Source organism: Pseudopipra pipra, chromosome 4, assembly GCF_036250125.1.
Source record: "Pseudopipra pipra isolate bDixPip1 chromosome 4, bDixPip1.hap1, whole genome shotgun sequence".
NCBI classification, from domain to species: Eukaryota; Metazoa; Chordata; class Aves; order Passeriformes; family Pipridae; genus Pseudopipra; species Pseudopipra pipra.
In genome coordinates, this window is record NC_087552.1 from 15,436,146 (window position 1) to 15,457,444 (window position 21,299).

General features: G+C 40.3%; 1 protein-coding gene and 1 long non-coding RNA gene across 4 annotated transcripts in view; one reads left to right on the top strand and one right to left on the bottom strand.

Annotated features, from left to right (window-relative positions):
- Positions 1 to 8,892, bottom strand: part of LOC135412816 (uncharacterized) — a 106,283-nt gene extending 97,391 nt beyond the window's left edge. The window contains exons 1-3 of one of the 2 annotated variants that reach the window (XR_010429964.1): positions 8,227 to 8,892; positions 3,957 to 4,020; positions 3,127 to 3,324 (exon numbers count right to left, since the gene is read on the bottom strand). This is a non-coding gene — a long non-coding RNA (uncharacterized LOC135412816). Of the gene's footprint in view, positions 1 to 3,126; positions 3,325 to 3,956; positions 4,021 to 8,226 lie in introns of those variants that run through there. The other variant, XR_010429963.1, reaches the window with a different exon arrangement.
- A 334-nt stretch (positions 8,893 to 9,226) lies between these two features.
- TMEM184C (transmembrane protein 184C) lies at positions 9,227 to 19,521 on the top strand. Of its 2 annotated transcripts, XM_064651735.1 has the most exons (10): positions 9,227 to 9,358; positions 11,076 to 11,206; positions 11,304 to 11,340; positions 12,419 to 12,624; positions 13,401 to 13,475; positions 14,222 to 14,315; positions 15,540 to 15,652; positions 16,363 to 16,462; positions 17,132 to 17,303; positions 17,734 to 19,521. In XM_064651735.1, exons 1-10 carry the CDS (start codon positions 9,242 to 9,244, stop codon positions 18,024 to 18,026), a joined length of 1,338 nt encoding a protein of 445 aa, XP_064507805.1. In that variant the 5' UTR covers positions 9,227 to 9,241; the 3' UTR covers positions 18,027 to 19,521. The 2 variants fall into 2 exon arrangements, with proteins under 2 accessions (XP_064507805.1, XP_064507806.1); XM_064651736.1 differs by lacking the exon at positions 9,227 to 9,358 and having other exon boundaries at positions 11,098 to 11,206; positions 11,272 to 11,340.
- Positions 19,522 to 21,299: the final 1,778 nt, after the last annotated feature.

Sequence of the window (21,299 nt, forward strand, 5' to 3'; positions counted from 1 at the left end):
GTCGCATGTATTGCACATATGATACACACAGGAGGTCTTAGTGCAGAGATCACACCTTGCAACAATTATTTCCAGCAATAAAAGTTCTAATGTTAGATATTCAGTTTACTGAATATGGTAATGGCTGTGACACTCTGAGTAAATTCTCCTTTCAAGTATGCCAGCTAAGGATAATTGTAAGATAGGAAAATTTGCCTATCATTCAACCACTTGCATGCCTTTCCTTACAAACCCCTATATTTTGTACTTCTTCTCTGAGATCTCCAAATGAAAATACCCCGGGGGTTATGTTTACATCACACTTGAGAATTTTGAAACTTCAGTCTCTTAAATACCACAGCTCCAATTTTAGGCCGACAGCACATCCTAGTGGGTACTCACACAATTCCACATTTGGATTACACACACCTCAATCACAGCTGCATAAAGACTTTTCTGATATCCTTCAGTGTATGCACTTTTCTTCTTTCCTTATATGGAAAAACTAAGAATGAGGTTGGGAATTTGGAAGTATGTGCCAATTAGTAAAACTGAGATAATTCAGGGACACGGAATAATTTAAAATTGGTTCCATACATCTTTAAAGTAAAAATGTGCTGATGGATATGTATAATTTTAGCTGCTTTTAGGCAGAACATACAATGAATGGTAGTGTAGTCTGTCCTTTTCATTTGCCAATAGGAAAAAACAAATTCAGTTTCATCTGGGCAGCTTTACCTGAGAAATATGAGCAAAGGGCTATACACATTACTAAGTACTTAGTTAATAAAACTACACATTTACTCATCAAAAATGCATCTATTATAGCATTTTAATGTGGGGTTTTGCCAGTCAAGTATGCAGCACAATCAGAAAGCTGTCTGTTGAAGCAGACAGAAATCAAGAGAAAATGGAAATAAAATGCTGTTTAATCATGTTACAGTTTGTAAGAGCCCCATTTAGAGATTTTTAAATGACTTATTATGTGAAAGATTGTGAAATATGGGATACCCACATACTTTTAAGATATTTTCTCCCAGGCAAGTTCACAATTTTGCATAGCTGCAAAATTTTTCAGCATCTTTCTCACTCTCTGATATTGTCATATTTATAACTTATATCTTCTCTGTAGGAAATATCAGGTAACATGTATATCTCTTAAAGGAGCAGACCTGTGAATGGAATGTTGTATCCTTGACAGGCTCTACAGGCTGAATTGTTGGTGAAAGGGGGTCTGGAAGGGATATCACAGAATCAAAGAAGCACAGAATATGCTGAATCAGAGGGGACCCACAAGGATCATCGAGTTCAACCCTTAGCCTGCACAGGACCATCCCCAAGAGTCACACCACGTGCCTGAGAGTATTGTCCAAACACTTCTTAAACTCTGTCAATCTTGGTGCCATGACCATTTCCCTGGGGAGCCTGCTCCAGTGCCCAACCACCCTCTGGGTGAAGAACCTTTTCCTGATACCCAACCTAAACCTCCCCTGACAAAATTTCAGGCCATTCCCTCAGGTCCTGTCCCTGGTCACCACAGAGCAGAGATCAGTGTCTGCCTCTCCTCTCCCTCACAAGGAAGTTGTAACTGCAATGAGGTCTCCCCTCAGTCTCATATTCTCCAGGCTGAACAGACCAAGTGACCTCAGCCCTATGAGGAGAGCTTAAGAACTCTGGGATTATCTAGTTTGAAAGAAAAGGAGGCTGAGGGGTGACCTCCTTGCTCTCTACAGCTTCCTGAGGAGAGGAAGTAGAGAGGGAGGTGCTGAGCTCTTCTCCCTGCTATCCAGTGATAGGACACGTGGGAATGGTTCAAAGCTGCATCAGAGGAGGTTTAGACTAGATATCAAGAAGCATTTCTTTAATGAGAGAGTAGTGAAACACTGGAACAGGGCTCCTAGTGAGTTGCCCCAAGTTTGTCACTCTTTTAGAGGTATCTGGATAATGCCCATAATAACATACTTTAAGTTTTGGTCAGCCCTGAAGTCATCAGGGAGTTAATTGTTGTAAGTCCCTTCCAAGTGAAATAATCCATTCTATTCTATTCCATTTTCCTGCTGAATATCAGCCTCCTGCTGTGGCAGTAATAATCAGAAGGAAGCACAATTTTACAGCAGAACCTGATACCGAGAAGGAGGGAAAGCAGTGATAATGGACTTGACCCTTCCATGTTGTTCTTCCCTCATACTTGGGTTCACATATTTCTTTCCCCTTCTTGAATCACTTTCAGTTATTCTAGGGTAATTTTTTTTGCCTGATGCATTTTTGATATTTTGTGCATGGTCAAACTGTTTATAATCATTATATTAGGGAAACACAATTTCTGCTACTAATATATGAGTTTTCCAAAGGCTCAAAAATCAGAACTCAGTTAAAAAGGATCCCCATTTCTTAGTTTAGCTTCATGGTCTTCTGCTGCCTGACTCACATTCAATATGTTACTGGCAGTGTGCTAACGTCTTAATTTGGCTGAGATGAAAACTTACCCAGAAATAGTCCCTGTGCCCCATCTACAGGCGAATCCATCATTCACTGTAATGCTGAGGAACACATGCAGGTCTCTCATATTCTCTCCTAAGAAGGGGAGTAAAAGAAGAGAGAGGCTCCAGCAGTCTCACCTTTGTTAACAAGCCCAGATGGGTACATACACCGTGTTTTAAAGCTGTAGCTGCAAGGCAAGAGATAACAGAGAGGGTTTTTTATCAGTTCCCAAACATTTTCTAAATGAGCATTGACAGTGGCTGTAACAGCAAATACAACCTAAACAATGGTACTGCCTGCTTCTTTACCAGGCCAGATCATCTTCTGGAATAACTTACCAGAGTTCAGGAATCCTTGTCGTAAACAAAACAGCAACATAAGGAGTTGTCAGTAAAAATCTGTTAACTGCTCAACAGAAAGGCACATAACTTCTCAGCAGAAAAGATGCTCTTCAGGTAATGCTTTTTTATGTAAATAAATAAATAAATATATTTTTATGCTTAATGAAAAAATCTGTAGTTGGAAGAGACCTCTTGTCATGGCTCACATGACAGTTTTCTTTCTTCACAGCTGATGAGGTATGGGAGTGATTTTTTTATATAATATTTGTCAGAATTGAAAAATTTTGTTGTAGAGAAGGTGTTGAGCAGCATCTTTTCCACCATATTATTCTGACATCGATTTTATTCCTATGAATGCCATAATTGGAGGTTTGAAGGGACTTATGAAGTCATGTTGTCCAAACCCTCCTGCTCGAGCAGGGCTACATTGAGTCAGTTGTCCGGGACCACGTTCAGTTTGGTCTTGAGTATCTCCAAGGATGGAAACTCCAGTCTCTCCAGGGAACCTGTTCCAATGCTCAGTCTGATATTAAATAAGTGCTTCCTTAACAAATCATGCCAAACATTCCTCCTGTTTGCAGAAAACATCTCAAAACTCTGTGAATTTTGATTTGCCCTTCACCTGGAGCATGGATTTTTAGCAGAGAGCTGTACTGTCTCAGTTAAAACTGAATCTAGGTGTTGTTTGTTTTTTACTGCAAGTGGTTTCTGATAAAATGTTGGGAAGGTTTTTATACTACAGAATTCTATGGGGAAATCCTTCCTTTGAGAGCCAAGTGGCAGGAAGACTTCAGAATAATCTTGCAGAGTTTTCAAACACTTGGCACACATTCTTTCCATTCTTTCATGCGAATTATAGATGTGCCCATCTGAGGAGCTGTTTATGAGGGTTTAATTATTTCATGTTCACTACCTCCTTTTATACAGACCCTGTTACGTTGCTAAATATATTTTGAGGTATCATACATAAAATAAATGAATAAAACTCGTTGTCAAGCAAAGATAGATGCCCATTAATTCCCTTCACTGCAAGAGGAGCTCACGTTTTAAAGTGCCAAACAGCCTAGTGATGGGAGGCAGCTAACGAGTCCCCAGCAAGCTAACATGGGAAAATCTCAGTAACCATAAAAACAAAGAAACCACACCAAAAGTTACCATCCAAACTGCTGGTCACAGATGCTTCTGGATCCAAAAAACAGCCTTTCCCTTCAATGATCGTCTGCAAAAGAACCAAGGAAGTAATCAGAATGTGGTGGCAGCATTCCCATAGCAAAAGTCAATGTCAGAACTGATGACAGTGCTCTGACAGAAAATTGATGATGGACAGGCAAAAAGAAATTAAACTGAGTTTTTAACTCTCATTAAGTTTTAATAAAATGAAATAAAAACACACTAGAAAGGTTGCTGGTGGGAGCAAGCCCCAGAGTGGAGTGTGAACTAATCAGCTGTGTGCTGTTGGATGTGCATCCCAAAGAGCTGATAGTAATGCCACCATAAGGTGAGGGGAAATCTGTGATTTTCACTATATGAGAATTTGAATTTAATCCTTGCTGTCCACTTCACAGTGAAATTCTGATCGGGCAAGATGGACAGCCCAGTTATCACTAAGTTATCACTTGCATAATACAAAGTAAGAACAAAAGATGAGGAAACCTATGAAACAAAATGGCATACAAATAAAAATATAATTCATGAATAATAAATACCACACAGTTTTCCAACCACAATTATAAAATAGTCTATTTTCTTTGCCATTTTACTTTAGTAAATTATTTATAGGATTCCATATACTAAGGAATAATCCCAGTTTATTATCTTTTGACATAACTCTCTTTTAAATAAATCTGAAATTCATGAGAGCAGAATGTACATAATGATTGACATCAACAATAATTCACATCAGTCTTTCCAGTAGCAGAGAATGCTGCTAGTACAGCTGTTATCTCCAAGTTCTGGGAAGTAGCTTTGTTACTCTTTTCTCCAGGATTAGAAGCCTTAATAGTTAGTGAAGGTGAACTCTGTCAGTTTGGTTTTTACCAATACTTCACAGGTGGCTTCTTGCTGAAAACAAGGAAGATTACGTGTGTTCTGGAGATGGAATTAGTTCCACACAGTGCTGATAGTTCACTGACAACCCATACAACAGTTTGGAAAACAATCCCTTTTCTTATGTGTCAGTGGTGACTTTTTCATGGCAAAATACTTGGAAAAATTATAAATTATAAAATTATAAAATCTATGTGTGAGGATGAGATTCCGTACAGTTGTTTCCTGTGTTACTGAAACACAACTGAGAAACAAGAATATTTGTAACTCAGCTCACAACAATGCTACATTTGAGGGCCATATTGTTATTAACTCATATTAATTTCTGTAACAAAATAGTTTTTGTTTATGAAGTTATTTTAGAAGCAGAATTAGTTCTTGACAAAGGAAGCTTGGTACAACAAAGACAGAACATGCCCTCAGTTCTCTTAAAAGTTGAGAGTAATGAAAAAGGAGATTTCCTAACACAAGACTAGAACCTTGCAAATCAGAACAGTGCCTCTTCTGACCAAACCCCAGAATCTTTCCTGGGACATGAAGTGGAAGATTTCCCAAAAGAACTTTCAACAGTGGAGATCACTGAAACCACAAACTACTTCACTGTTTAAGTGTACACAATTCCTCTTGTCACAGTTTCAGCACACTTGTGCTGATACACATTTATCATGTTTCCTTGAAATCTTCTCTAAATACAATTACTTTAGTCTTTCCTGAAAGTCCCCATTTTTAACTTCTGGTTAAAGTTGCTTAAATGAAACTTTAAGCAAGTTCTCAGCAGACACAGCTTTTTTTTTTTTGTATTTTTAACACAATGCACAATTTTCCAGTCAGCCTTTACCAATGCTAAGTAGAATGGAATGATATTTTTTTCACCTCTCTTGTGAAAGAAACTTTTATTTACATATTCTAGTACAGTGCTGGCACTTTGCAAAGTTACCTGAATATTACTTGCTCACATATTTTGACTTGAGTTGGTGGAAAACCTGCTTTCCCTCTAGATTGTTAAAATACCCTAGAGCCTTGGATTTATGCTAAAAAAAAAAAATCTACTTTTGTTTTGTAGGAAAACTTTCTGAAAGTATTCAAAACAATATATTTAGAGAGATGCATTTTTTTTTCAGGATTTATATTTATTTACAGTATGGCTTTATGTAACAAGTGCCATTGGAGTAGGGTACTCAATTTAACAACTTTATTACCTTTCTTGCATAGATTCAGCCTAGTGTATCAATCCCCTAGAGCATCATAGGAAATCAAAGACAGCAGGGTTGAAAAGATTTATTAGGTTTTCTAGTCCAAAGTTATTCTAATGGAATATTATTTAAAAACACTCTACAGTGGCTGGCCAGCGAGTTGCTTGTGGTGAGCAGCATCAAGAAAATGAGGCTCTTTCCTTCAGGAGGGAAGAGGTAAGCACTAGTTCAGCTGTTTAGCCTTTACCAGTCTTCACACAGCTTAAAGGAGGTTTTGGAGGTTGGGGCTTTGACCCTCAACTCAGATTTGGCTGAAATTGTCTAAAAGATTCGAGTTCACTAGAGGAGGAGGCCAGGCCGGTAACCAAGTGACACAATTGTGTTAAGCTTTGCTTTCTAAGAAATCTAACTACAAAGAGACTGGCTTGTTCTGGCAAAGGTGCCTCCTTTGGAGCCCAAGGCAAGCACACAAACCACTAGTAGACAGAAAAAGACTGAATAAGCTCAAACCAATGATTTTCAGTTTGTGAAGTGTTTAAGTTCTCCCCAAGGATTTTTTAGGGCAGTCAGTGGTGAAGAATGCCTGAGAGTCACAGAGTCACAGAATCAATTGAATTGGAAAAGATCTCTGAGATTGTCGAGTCCAACCTTTGACCCAACACCACCATGTCAACCAGACCATGGCACTGAGTGCCACATCCAGTCTTTTCTTAAACACCTCCAGGGCCTGTGACTCCACCACCTTGCTAAGCAGCCCATTGCAGTGCTGGCCAACCAAGAAATTCCTCCTGATGTCCAACCTGAACCTCCCCTGGTGCGGCTTGAGGTACATCCTCTTGTCCTGTCATTAGTTGCCTGGGAGAAGAGACTGACCCCCACTTGGCTACAACCTCCCTTCAGGTAGTTGTAAAGAGTGATAAGGTCATCCCTGAACCTCCTTTTCTCCAGGCTAAACAACCCCAGCTCCCTCAGCTGTTCCTCATTAGGACTTACTCTCTAGACCCTTCACCAGCTCCATTCGAGTCGTATAAACAATGCAAGAACTTGCATCAAAAACATCACTAAGAACCAGCTCTCAGCTGCATATTCTCAGGGAAGTAAAAAAAAAAAAAAAAAGAAACCCAAACTGAAAAATCAAACCAGTGCTTGAACCAAAGTATGGAGAAATCAAAAAAAAAAAAAAATTAAAAAATCCTGAACTTTAAAAAAATATTGTGTTTGTTCCGTAACGGTGTAAAATATTGTTTGTCATTTTGGAGATATTAATTATGGATATGTTACCATCATATGTGTTTGTGTCTGTTTGAAAAAAGTTTTTATATGTATGTACTGTATATGTACGTACTTTTTATTATTCAATACGACTGAGCTTGTTAGCTTCTAATTGGCCTATTTCTTGTATCATCTTGTCAAGAATAGGTCACATACAAAGAACAAAGGTGAATAGAACAGCCATCTTAGTATTGACTTGGTAATACAATATAGAAATGTAGTATCTCAGCTCAAAACAGTTTGGGAAGAACTGTTCTTTAGTGTCAGTATCAGTGAATAAGATTCTGTTCACACACTTGCCATAACCTCTAGCAAATCACTTACCCCTGCTGAACTTCTGTTTTTGATGTAACACAGGGATGATCTTTCAGTTCCCTTAAAATGTTTCTTACCCTTAAACTTCAATGTTGAATTTATAGCTAATTCACTGACTGGTAGAAAATGGTAGAAATGGCAATTGGGGTATCAGGCTTTTTACTTAAGGTGGTCAGGGCTGCTGAGATTCAGACTCCTGAACACTTCCAAGATGAGCTTCTGCCTCATCCTGTGGAGTACTGGATGCCACATCAGTGCAGCGTGTGAAGGGAAAAGGTCTCACAAACAGGAATCTGGCCTCATACTACCAATTATCTGGGATAAGCAGTCTGACAAGTCCTGGGGATTTGGAATTTTCTGAGTGGGAAACTTCCTTTAACCGTGCATACATCCAATGAAAACGTGCTTCCAGTCAGTCCCACAATACAGAGACAGCAACTATTCAATAAACCGTGTAGCTTTACTATTTGAATAGTACACCACGGCACCACTGGTAACTTCATGGTGGAAAGCGAGGGGAGGTGGAAGGGAAGGAAAAAATCCCCAAACCCTTAGGAATTTATCACTAGAGAGAAAAATGAGACCCTATTCCTTAGTACCTCTTACTCCATGGGGTTTCTTCCAGCACACACGACTCAGTCATGCCTTTGACTAAAACCTGCATTTGCCTCCTTCCAAACAGCAGCAGTCCCTTGAATATTTGGCAGACTGTACCACCTGCGGTCCTAATTTAGCTCCGCATTCGAGGTCCCGGGTTTTCCCAAGTGACCGCTGCGGAGTTAAGGGGCGATTTAGCAGCTTTTACACAGCGCCTCCGAAGCTGGGGGTGGGGGTGGCTGGGGGAAGGGGCAGTCCAACAAATCCTTGAAGTTTAACACGTATTTTGCATTATTCGTCCCACAAATCCTTGAAGTTTAACACGTGTTTTTGCACTGCTCGCATGCCCGCTGGATTCTCCACGTCACACAACCCGCTCCCGGGCGCTGCGAGGCGCCTCCCCTCCAGGGGATCGCTCACCCTGGGCTGCCCTCAGGGGAGGCCTTGGAGGCAGGGGCTTTGCTCAGCTGTGCGGTTAGACCGGTTGCCTTTGCCTTTCCCGCTATTCCCGCCACTCCCACACGCTCCCTTGACACGCACTTCCCAATCTCCAGCCGCGGATACAGCTCCCCCTCCCCGCGCGGAACAGACCATTGCGGCGGGGCAGGGCGGGGGGGCGCGGGGGTGGAAGAGACCAACCCTCCCGCGGGGGGGGTGGCATGGCCGCGCCGATCCCCCTCCTCCGTGCCCTGGTGGGCGGGGCAGCGGTGATGGGCAGGGCCGAGGACCAATGGGCGCGGCCGGCGGGTTGGGGCGGGGCAGCCGGAAGCGGTGCCGGGCGGAAGCGCCGCGGGGGCGTGTGCGGGGCAGGGCAGGGCTGGGCTGGGCTGGGAGCGCCGGGGCGGGACGGGCTGAGCCGAGCCTGAACGGTGCCTGAGCCGCACCTAAACCCAGCCGAGGCGAGGCGGCAGCGGCGGCGGCTGATGTGAGGCGGTGGCCTCGCCGGTGATGCGCGCCCCGCGGGCGCTGCCGGCCCGCTGAGGTGGGTGCGAGGAGCGCCCCGGCGGTGCCGCGGCCATGCCGTGCACCTGCGGGAACTGGCGGCGCTGGATCCGGCCGCTCGTGGTGCTGCTCTACATCGTGGGGCTGCTGGTGGTGGTGCCGCTCTGCGTGTGGGAGCTGCAGAAGCTGGAGGTGAGGGGCGCGGCCCGGCCCGGTGCGCTCCGCTGGGGCCGCGGGAGAGACCCGGGGGGGACCCGGCGGGGAAAGGTGTTTCCTCATCAGTGCCCATAACTGAAGGGAGGGTGCAGGAGGGTGGAGTCAGGCTCTTCCCAGTGGTGCCAAGCGATAGGACAAGGGGCAACAGGCAGAAACTGATGTACAGGAAGTTCCACCTGAATATGAGGAAGAACTTCTTTACTGTGCCGATGAGCAAACACTGGAACAGATTATCCAGAGAGGGTGTGGAGGCTCCCTCACTGGAGATATTCAAAACCCTGTGGACGCAATCCTGTGGCATGTACTCTGGGATGACCCTGCTTGAGCTGTGAGGTTGGGTCAGGTGACCCACTGTGGTCCTTTCCAACGTGACCCTCTCTGTGACTGTGCAAGGAAAGGCTGAAGAAGTGCCACGGTGCTGCTGGGCACTTTTGTCCTGCTGCTCAAGCCCCATCAAAGCGCAGTGGGACAGAGCAGGATTTCTTTCCTCTTGGAGTCCTGTAGTAGTTGATAGTTGAACAGTTTGAACAGGATGCTGATGCTGAAGAAATCAGCCAAGTGTCACAGAATCACAGAATGGGTCAGGTTGGAAGGGACCACAGTGGGTCACCTGGTCCAACCTCCCTGCTCAAGCAGGGTCATCCCAGAGCACATGGCACAGGATTGTGTCTAAATGGTTCTTGAATATCTCCAGTGATGGAAACTCCACAACCTCTATGGACAATCTGTTCCACTCCACAGTAAAGAAGTTCTTCCTCATGTACAGGTGGAACTTCCTGTGCATCAGTTTCTGCCCCTTGCCTTGTGTCCTGTCCTAGTGGTTGGCACCACCAAGGAGAGACTGGCTGTCTCCATAAATTCATCCCAGAACTTATGTATTAAAACTTAGTAGTAATAGTGGCATTCATAAAGGTGATTCTGTCTAATCAGGGAGAATTGAGTAGAGTGTCTCTACTGGTAGAGAAAAACTCTTTTCTCACGCAGCGGTGATGTATGAATTACACACTCATGTGATACAACTGCTTCTCTAACGGGAAATAAAATTTTAACTTTAAAATATATGTATTGTTCAATGTGATACAGGCCTGTGGCACTGGAAGTAAGCTTTTTTTGCAGTATATCTTACTCAAGACAGTAAGATCTGTCTTGAGCGTGTGTAAAATTTTTGCTTTTGAAATCCTGTTCTGATGCATAATGGATGTTTATATTAAAGTTCATACCATTAAGTCTGATACTTGTAGAGAAGAAAACTGGAAAGCAACACAAAACATGTGATGTTGATGTAGGGGATCAGAGAAGAAATTCTCAGCAAAAAAATCAGAGAATAGTTACTATGTTTCTCAGGTTTTGGTACTTAGGGTTATTAATGTAGTTATTTTTCAGAGAGTTTTGGTTTAAAATTTCAGCCCTGTGTTTTTATGTATTTTGAGTTTGTTATATGAAACTAATTGATTACTTTTTGGAACTCGATTTTAAAGCTAAAAGCTCTTTAAATTCACAAGCTTTCAGAAACTTTATAATGCAGCACTGAACTGAGGCAAGTTCCAGAATTAAAGCAAAGAATCTGTTGTGGGTTTCAGTAAATTCATTAGTGTGCGTTACTCTGTTTTTGTAGAATGTTTTGTGTACTTGAAAATACTTTAAAGTATTAAGACTGAAACTTTGATCTTGCATTTTTCTTTTTCTTTACAAGGTTGGAATTCATACCAAGGCATGGTTTATCGCTGGGATATTTCTGCTGATGACTATACCAATATCTCTCTGGGGCATACTACAACACTTAGTCCATTATACTCAACCTGAATTACAGAAACCAATAATAAGGTAACATTTCACATTTTACCTGTGCTACAAATGTTGAATTTAATTCAGACTAAAAATACTTCTAGTAATATTCAATGTTCTTTTGTTATTGTAACAGGATTCTATGGATGGTGCCGATTTACAGTTTAGACAGTGTAAGTGTCCTCTTACTGTTAACAGCTCAATAAAATTCTATTTGCTATGGGAGTGAGGGAAAACAGTGTGACAGCAGAAACTATACTGCAGGGAGAGTGGTAGTCCTAGAAGCTTCTGGGCACTCCTGTTTATGGAGTACATCAGAAACATAGTTCTAGGGATAATATATTCTTCCTGTGGAGCTTCAGGGATTGCTTTTGCTAACCCTTCTTAACCCTGTCCTGGAGTATCCTTTATGACAGATGTTGAAAGGGGTATGACAAGAGCCTGCTTTTGATCCTTCCGTCTTAACAGCAGAACTGGAAACTTGACTAATCCAAGTACTGACTCAAATTCAATGCCTTACCTTTCTTTCCCAAGTTAGGCTTACAACTAAAATTATTTCCTGAGTTGTGTTTAGTGCTAAAATTATTCCTCTTTGCTTCAGGGGGCAAAGGATGAGTTCCTTTGAACAGTGCAAAAGCAGTGTGACACCCAGAAATTGAAAGCTCTGACAGCTGATCCATAATCACAGTTTTGCTAAAAAATATCCCTCTTCTGTCAGAAATTATGGTTTAGAGAGTTGGCTACCACTTCAAGGCTAATCTGTTCTTTCTTCTGTATTTTGTGAACATGTCAGAGCAAACATTTACAACATCAGATACCAAAGGAAATCAACTTTATGGACTAAAACTTCTCAAACCCACCTTGACAATGAATATGTGAATTTCAGGAAACAGTTTTATCTTGTCTCCACCTCACAGGAAGAGGTTATGTGTAGTTACTTACATAGTTGGTTACTTTTGAGGGAAAGACTGAATTGTCTTATCAAAGATACAAAGCATCTCTTGTGCCGTGCTTTGAGCCGCTTCCAGTTGAAGGGGCAGAGGTGCAGTTTGGAGTTCTTGTGTGTATGTTTACAGAATGTTACTTTCTAGCTGTAGCATTGGTTTCTTAGTAGCCAATGCTTCAAGCCCTGTCTAATTAGTGCCTGCTGTCTCACGAGGTATTGCTCGCTGAACTACCCAGCCAGTGTTGTCGTTGGAATCGCTCTTGTCTTTCTTGCACGTAACCTTTTGTGTACCTCTCTTCTTGCAGTGGATAGCTTTGAAATACCCCAACATTGCAATATATGTGGATACATGTCGAGAATGCTATGAAGCTTATGTCATCTATAATTTTATGGTTTTTCTTTCAAATTATCTAACCAACCGGTACCCAAACCTCGTATTAATAATAGAAGCGAAAGATCAGCAGAGACATCTGCCCCCTCTGTGCTGCTGTCCGTCCTGGGCTATGGGAGAGTGAGTATATTGATGGCATCTTATAGCTTTAGGCTGGGTAGTCAGATACAAAGATTTTGTTTTGATATTTAGCAGCATAACTGTTGTTGCTTGACAAGAGTCAGTTTATGGTTTGTACGCATTTTGTTTATCAGCCACGAACCTCTACTGAAAGTGGTTGTGAACACATTTGTCATCTGTGAATTGTTACATCCTGTGAATTTCACTTGGTTACTAACATTCATTGGCTCAAGTGATGCTGAAGGAAACTTTCTCATTTTTGGAAAATATTGGGAAAAGGTCTCTTTGACCTTTGAATTTGCTTCTTTTGCTATCATATTTGCCAAAAACCTCACGTGGAACTGGGGGTAGGCCAGATAGCCTGTTGCTTTTACTTCCACAGGTGAAGGAAGAAAGGCTTTATGCATCTAAACTATTTCTGCATGCTTAAACTGGTAAAATCTCTCAAGAGATTTTGATAAAATGCTGAAGACAAACTATGAATCTAAGTCATTCTTAAGCATCTTCAAATACGGCAAAAGTTGCATTATCTTTGTGTAGCCCCGACAGAAACTTTTCATGGCTAAAATAAGTGAATCATTGAGTATTTCCTGTTATGTGCAGGTCTTTTGTGTATTTTGTGTATACACACTGTGTAGCATCTGAAGTTCTGGAAGCAGAAGTTGAGATTACCATAAAATAAAAATTTACTTTAGTGAATCTACTGAGAACAGGAAACTTCCATAAGTGAATTGTATTTAAATCCTTGTACAATGAATTTTGTGTTTTTCTTGCAGAGTTTTATTATTTAGATGTAAACTGGGTGTTTTGCAGTACACTGTTGTCAGACCATTTACTACTATTATTGCTTTGTAAGTATGCTCATGAATAATTAATATTGATCTTCAGGATGTAATTTTGAGTTACACTGGAAAGAATTTTCATGCCCTTTTTATTGAATCAAGGCAGTTTGAAAGCAGACTCGTGTTACATACTAAATGGGTCCTGACAATTTGATCCAACCTATGATTTCTTTATGACTTCTCCATAGCAAATTACTATTTACAGAATTGAAATAATAAATACTTAATGCCTGCTGCTGAAATCTGTGGGAGAGAATGTGAAGTACTGTTAGTGTGGGAAAGACAGTTTTATGATCTTTTAATTTTTAGATGATTTTTCCTTTCTCCCTTCTCTCATTGCCTTCAACAGCTGGGTGTTTTTAAAGACAAGTTTCATGTGAATTTTAAAATTTTATTCAAGTTTGCATGTGACAAGGTTGACTGTGAGCCTTCATACATATCATGTAGACTGTGGTTGTAAAGGAATAGTAGGCAGCTCTGCATGCTGATGCAGACAGCTTAATTTCATGAACTTTGTGTTGCTGCTAGTTCTGTGGGACTGTGTAAAAAGTTGCTACTCACAATGAATATCCATATAAATATTTATATTATATATAATATATATATGCTGTTGGAAACTAATGCTTGTGCAGGCCCCCAGTGCCCATATTTGAGTACCAAAAGAGGTCTTGGATTCTGAGGGTTGTAATGAATATGTAGCACTCCAAGAACATGATCTGTTACCACATAGTGATTAACTCAAAAAATTCTTTCAGGATTTGTGAACTAGTGGGAGTGTATGATGAAGGAAACTTCAGCTTCAACAATGCTTGGACTTACTTGGTTATACTTAACAACATGTCACAGCTAGTGAGTATCAAGAATACATCTTTCTGCTCTTTTAAGTCATTGTATTAGTATTGTCTGAACTTCCTATGTGAACTATTGACAGTGATTGTGTTAATGTCTGGTAATTCTTATGGGTAGAATATTTTCCACTGTAAGTCAAAGTTACTATCTGTTAAGTACTATATATGAAAAACACTAGAAAAACAGATAATCTAAAAATTTTTATTATTTTTACTAGAAAGCTCCATAAAGCAATGAAGTGTCCCACCTCTCTACCCCAAGTCATTTGATGGGTGAGGTGGTTATGGCCCAGGTATTGGAGCTGCAGAAGAGATGACTTCCCTTGCCCCTGCAGCTTCCTCTCAGCACACATACAAATCAACAGTGACCATGTTAAAAATTCTGTGTTACAAAGCTGATGATAATGACATTAGCAGGAAAAAATGGAAATGGTGTGTGTAGTGCACAGATTCTGGCCTGCCTAACATCTTTTCTTGTTGGGTCAGCTGCCAGATGATGTCAGGGTAAGATGTCAGCCCCTAAAATGGAAAGTTTCATTTTGGAGGTCACAGATTGCTTTTACATCTCTTGACAACAGCAGCAGGAATCAGAACAGCACAACAACTGGGATCACTTGGAAACTGTGTCCTCCCCTCACTGCCACCCCTGTGTTTGATGGGGACTGGTATGGAAGGAGGTGGGACAACAATCCCAGCAGCAGCATGTACCTCTGTGTGTCTTGGTTGACATGATTCCTTATAGAAACTTACTATTAAGAGAGTAGGAGAATGTGTGTAAAAAGGGGAGTTCAATTCCTTAGGTTTGGCTATGCATTAGTTCAGATTTGCAGTGAAGGTTGCATTCATTGCCCAGTCTCATAAAGAGGTAACATTTGAGGTGTTAACAGAAATCTGAAAGAACATATGCTTTTTATGCCATTTTCCCTAGAGATGAGCTTGGCACTGAAAAGATTTCATGGCACCTTCCTATGCTTTGTAGAGTGTGTGGATAGATGACCTCAGTCTCTGCCAATACCATGCATTTCAGAAATACAATGTCAGGCAAACAAAAGAGTGCTTTAAAACACTAAGGCAAAGATTACATAAATCCAAAGCCTCTTTTTAAAAAATAGATAGCTTTTGAAGTTTGTATCATACTGTGATACATTTTTTAACTGAAGACAACAACCCCTCACAAAATAAACAAGGATTTGAAAGCTTTCCTTCATTTTCTTTTCCTTGTCAGTTTGCTATGTATTGTCTGGTGCTGTTTTATAAAGTACTGCGTGAGGAACTGAACCCTATCCAACCTGTTGGAAAGTTCCTTTGTGTGAAGATGGTAGTTTTTGTTTCTTTCTGGTAAGTGAATTATTTACTCATTACTTCTTGCTCTTAAGGTGAATCATAAAAGAGCTAAAAAGGCTGGATTTGTTACTGGAGTTAGAGGCCTTAAAAAAATCTACCCATAATCTTAGTGAAGTGCAATGAGGGGAAAAGGGTACCAGTATGTTGGACAGAGCAGTCTTGTTCACTTAAGATTATTTTTTAGACTTGCTGTTTTGTAAGGTGATTCTCAAGAACATAACTTATTTTAGAATCTCCACTTGCAGTTATTTCAAAACTAATTTTTTTCTTTTTTTACTTTTTAAAGTAAAAAAAATTACATTTTCAAAATAAGTTACTGAAAGTTAACTACAAATTGCTGTCTAAGCATTGCTCACACTTTGCTGCTGCTGAGTGAGTGTATTTGACTACCTGACCTTTACTCTGTGGGCTGCAGCAATACTAGGAAAGAGAAGCAACTTGTTCTAATGACTGACTGGAACAACCAAGTCTCCTTTGGTTGTTTTCTCTGTTGATTCTGCTGGTCTTCAGGGTCATGGATGAATGACATCTCTTTTTAAGTCTGTTTCTTCCTCTTAAAATCTAAATATATAAACAGTAAGTTTTTTGTAAGATTCTTCCTATGTACATATATGAACAGGCCTTGTTTACTAGATTTCCTTGCAGATTTTTTTTGGCACTACTGTTACAATAATAATAATAATAATAATAAATAATCTTTATAGGCAGGCTGTGCTCATTGCATTGTTGGTGAAAGTTGGTGTTATTTCTGAGAAACACACCTGGGAATGGCAGAGTGTGGAAGCTGTGGCTACAGGCCTACAGGTAAGAGCAGTTACTTTTGGGGAGGAATGGTTATATGTAAGATAACATAGCTGATCTCAAGCAATTATTATCATACTCACTGTAATTAACACAGGCTAGATTAGTACTGGTTTTATTTTGAGTTGGGCTAAGTTTCAGCCAGTCACCTGAGTGAGTTTTAGCAAACTCTAACACGTCCAACTTCAGGTTACCCAGATTTCGAGAAGTTAGGAGAAGGAGAGAGAGAGGAAAAGGAGAGAGGGAGAGAGAAAGATAAAGAGCTACCACTTTGGATCCAGTGAGGTCCCAAGGTAGTGGGTCATATCAGGTCACACCCATGTCAGTGACCTTTTTATCTGCTCTGGTCTGTGTGCCAATGGTGTGGTAGCCACTTCAGGGCTGGACCAGAGGCCCTACCCCACTTATGCAGAACTTGCCCTGTTTTCCCCCACCCCCCACCCCAACTTTAGTTGTTTTGAGCTAGTAATAATTTCTCCAGTCTCCTACAGCCCCTCAGGGCACTGGTTCCTGTATGAATGTATTACATATGGCTCTCTGAAGCCTGCCATGAATATCCTGCTTCTGGTGGAAAAGCATCCCAGGGCAATTGCAGTCTTTCGATTGCAGAAGAAACCCAGAACTATTTTTCTCCAGTTATGAGTGATTAAGTCAGTGTCTCTCTTGCTGCAGGATTTCATCATTTGTGTGGAGATGTTTCTGGCTGCTATTGCCCATCACTACAGTTTTTCCTACAAACCTTATGTTCAAGAAGCTGAAGAAGGGTCATGCTTCGACTCCTTTCTTGCCATGTGGGATATTTCTGATCTCAGGGCAGATATATCAGAACAGGTTCGAAATGTTGGTAAGTGACAGATGAGACTTGTACAATCTGTTAACAATCTATTAATCTGTTGTATATATTTCCAGCTTCATCTCTGTACTATCTTGAGAACATTCTATTACCAAATTAGTAACATCTGCATCTTTAGAGACTTTCGTGGCTTATTTGGCACTTTGCTCTTTTCAGTACTCCTGACTGATTTAAAGTCTAGTTTTTAATTTTTCTTTTAAAAGTTTCAGATGTGTTAGGTAAAGAGAGGTACCTTCTGCTTTTCTTTTGGATGGAAAGACATACTTTTATTTATTAAAACTAACAATGCCCATGTAAAACCGACACAAAACGAAGACTTATCTTCTAATTTAACATGCCTGTTTTAGAGTTGGTGTGTTCAAAGACCAGTATAGTGCTGGAAGGATTAAAAAATATTTTCATTTGGCTTGATTAATTCTAGGAAGGACTGTTTTGGGCCAGCCGAGGAAAATGTTTTTTCCTGAGGATCATGAACAAAATGAGCACACAAGTTTACTGTCTTCATCTACTCAAGACCCAATTTCTGATGCTTCTTCAATGCCATCTTCACCCATGGGTCACTACCAGGGGTTTGGACACACTGTGACACCTCTCACAACCCCGACGACAGCCCCTGCAGTCGATGGTATTTACAACCCTTCTGCCATTCAGGATGCTGAGGAATCACCTGAACTAGAGCACGATTCATCAGAGAGAGCTTTGGAGAAAAGTTAAGCTCAGCTTTTCTTTGCAAACTTGCCACACGTGTCCTATTAACATGTACTATTAGTGATGAAGGTTGAAAGGCTTGGAAAAGCGGGAGGAGGAGATGGCTGGAACTGACATCTGAATTGGGAACCTATAATGGATGTGAGGATCTGTGAGCACCCCATGGATATAAAACACGCACACTGCAAAGGTTTCTGCATAAATGTAAGAGTCAACTCCTTAAACTGCTAAACACTTCCACATCATATCAGAATTACAGTGACTTCCATTAATACAAAAGAAACATTTGAAAAAATACTCTGCTCTTCTAAAGATGAAATGCAAGTACTACTAGCAATGGGAAAACTACATTTCAAGAATGTAATTTAAGGAGGGCAGTAACAAAAACGGTTTGTATTAACTTTGTCCTCTTAATGATGGTTAACTTCCATACCCCAATGCTGAATGGAGTGTGAATGAAGTGGTAACTTCTGTACAGATGTCATCTTCTTCCCTTTCCTGCGTAGCTCTTTCATGAAGATAGTAACTACAGAGCATCAGTAAAGAATCTGTACAAAGAAAGCATTCCCTACAGGCCTTGCTATCAAATTCCATGCCCAGATCATATGGTTGGCGTATCTGTTGTCCTTGTAGTTCATAGTTTGTAAGTCTTTTACATTCAGAAGAGACAGCCAGGATGGTAAGTTTTGGATTAATACCTTGACTCCTTTTTTTCCTACCCTTCTAAAATAAGAATACTGGTTCCTACCTTAAAATACATGGAGGGGGAATAAAGGATGTCAAAAAACAGAAGTAGAAAACAAAATCGATTTCTTTATTTTGGGCTGCAGTAAATTCTTTAACACTTAAGTTTTTTTTAAGCTGTTAAAGCAGGATTTCTTGGCAATGTGTCTGTAGTAATTTGTATTCTTAAATTTGTGTCTGTGTGTGATTGTGTTATGCTTCTAGTATATAATACATTTGCCTGGATTCAAATGCAATAGCTGTTTTCTCCCACCACCACCACAGAGAAGACCTTTGCTAAGGTAAAACTATGTAGCTAATCTAATACTGGAGTTACTAGCATTAGATTTCAGACCAAGGAGCAGTACACTTGTATCAAAACGTTATTTTGCAAAAACTGACAAGAGTCAGACGGTTATCATTTTTGTCCCATTCATCAGAGTTTTACTACTATTGCATGTTTGCAATCTGACCAAACAAACCCCAAACCAGTAGAGCACTGACCTTTCAAATGACAAGATCTTAAGTTTCTTTTTCAGTATTGTTAGCATTTACAGGATAAATGTTTAACTTCTGGCTGTCAGTAAGTTCATCTTAAGTGCTTTCTTTGCAGTACTAGTGTGATGTAAATATGGCGCCTTACTCACTAGGCTGCATATTTTATAGTTATGTACTTGCTGTATCTGAAGTTAGTGAGAAACTGAAAATCATACTTTTCAATTTGCCAAGTCATTGCCTTTGTTGTAAATAAGCAATTAAAGATTTTATTTAAACTGTTCACCTTGTATCAATTTGATTTGCTGCTACAGTAACTTAAGGGTGTGAATGACACATGGCTACAACTGTCCTCCTCATGGAAGAAGGGGATCTTAAGTATAACTCCTACAGGAGTTTGTGCTTTCACTGTTATATGGCTCATACTGAAAAGGGAGTTTTTGTTTGGGCTTGTGAAGAATGAGAATCTACTTATTTATGCTTGATTCTAGGTATCATCCATGTAACAGCTATCTTCTACAACAAATCAACTTGTGGAAGTTGACAATTTCTTGGGACTTCAGTGCCCACTGTAGCCCCCACTAGAAATAATCTGATTTCCTGCATGCACACAGGTAAAAAAAGGGGCAGTGGTAGAAGTAATATCTGAAGGATCAGAGCTGCTGGAAGCTGAGTAGCTACTGTGCTCTGGTTTTTCATAACCTCACACTGAAGGAATTTGTTTTTTAATACAGCTGTTTGGTGTAAAACTTAAATAAGGTTCAGAAGGGACTTTGATAGGACAGCAGCTATCTAAGTGTCTTCTTTCAGAGTGTTTCTGGAAAGCTACTAAGTTTTTTTGTTATTACTCAGTTATTCCATTGGCACAATATTCCTGCTTGCTTTTTTTTTTTTCTGGGAGAAAAGTTATTTTTTCATTACAGTAGCTTATATGAGCATACCTTTTCATAAAAATTGCTACTGAATTTCCAAAACAAATGGAAATCTTGCAGTGACACCTACCTTGGTTTTGAAAACTACTACCACAATATTCCACAGCATGACCTATCAGGATTATACAAAAAGTTAATTTGCAAACAGTTCATCTTCCTTTTAACCATATTTATTCCTCTGTCTTATGCCCAATCTTCTCCTAAGTTTTTTAATCAGAAGTTTTAAGTATTGCTCTTGCCTTACTCAAGGAGACTAGAATATGTCTTCGATTTTTCTCTTCAGTCATTTTGCTGTCATATTAATTGCTAAGAATCTTAATAAATACACCTACCCACTCTTAATTGTTTTTGCTTTTATTAGAGGTCTTCCTGCACCAGAAACCTAAACACTTCTCTATAAAACTGCACTCTGGTGAAGTTACCATGCACCTGCTAGGTTTAGTTGTGTCAGGCAGTAACTTTCAATTTTATGGATCATGGTTTTGGGGTTTTTAAGAAACACTGTCTTCTGTGTAGTATGAAAAGCATCTATCCTGCTCTAATTCACTTATGTTGTACATTGTACCCCTTGGATGATGGCTGGTATCCACTTTATCTTCACAAAACCTGACACTGTCATTACCGCTGTTTAGGAAAAACAAATAAAGTGGAGAGCTTTCCTCCACCCTTCTAAAAGGAACTTTATTACAGGTGCAGGTTTATTTGTCAGGTGCAGGTTCAGCTGCAGGCTGGGACAACCACAGCTCCAACAGTCCCTCAGCTTAAACTGAGAGGGCCCATCTGAAACATTTGACCTAACAAAGAGCACAAAATTACTTTAGCAGGCCCTGAGATTCTAGAACAATCATTTGTGGATGGCTCTTTATACAGTCTGCTGTTAAGGAAAGTTCACAGAAATGCCTCTTCTCCACTGAATAGACAGCACAGTATAAAGCAGCTTTGCTACAGAAATATCTTGCTAACAGTCTTCCTCCTCTCTCTACAGAGGTAGAATCAGTGCTGAGGTCAAAGTTTTTATTAATCTTCCATTTGGATATAAATATAATAGAAGGAACTTGTTACCTGCATTATTCTAAGATGCCATGCTGTAAGAGAGATTCAGGAGTACCGTGGTGACTGATGTGTTTTA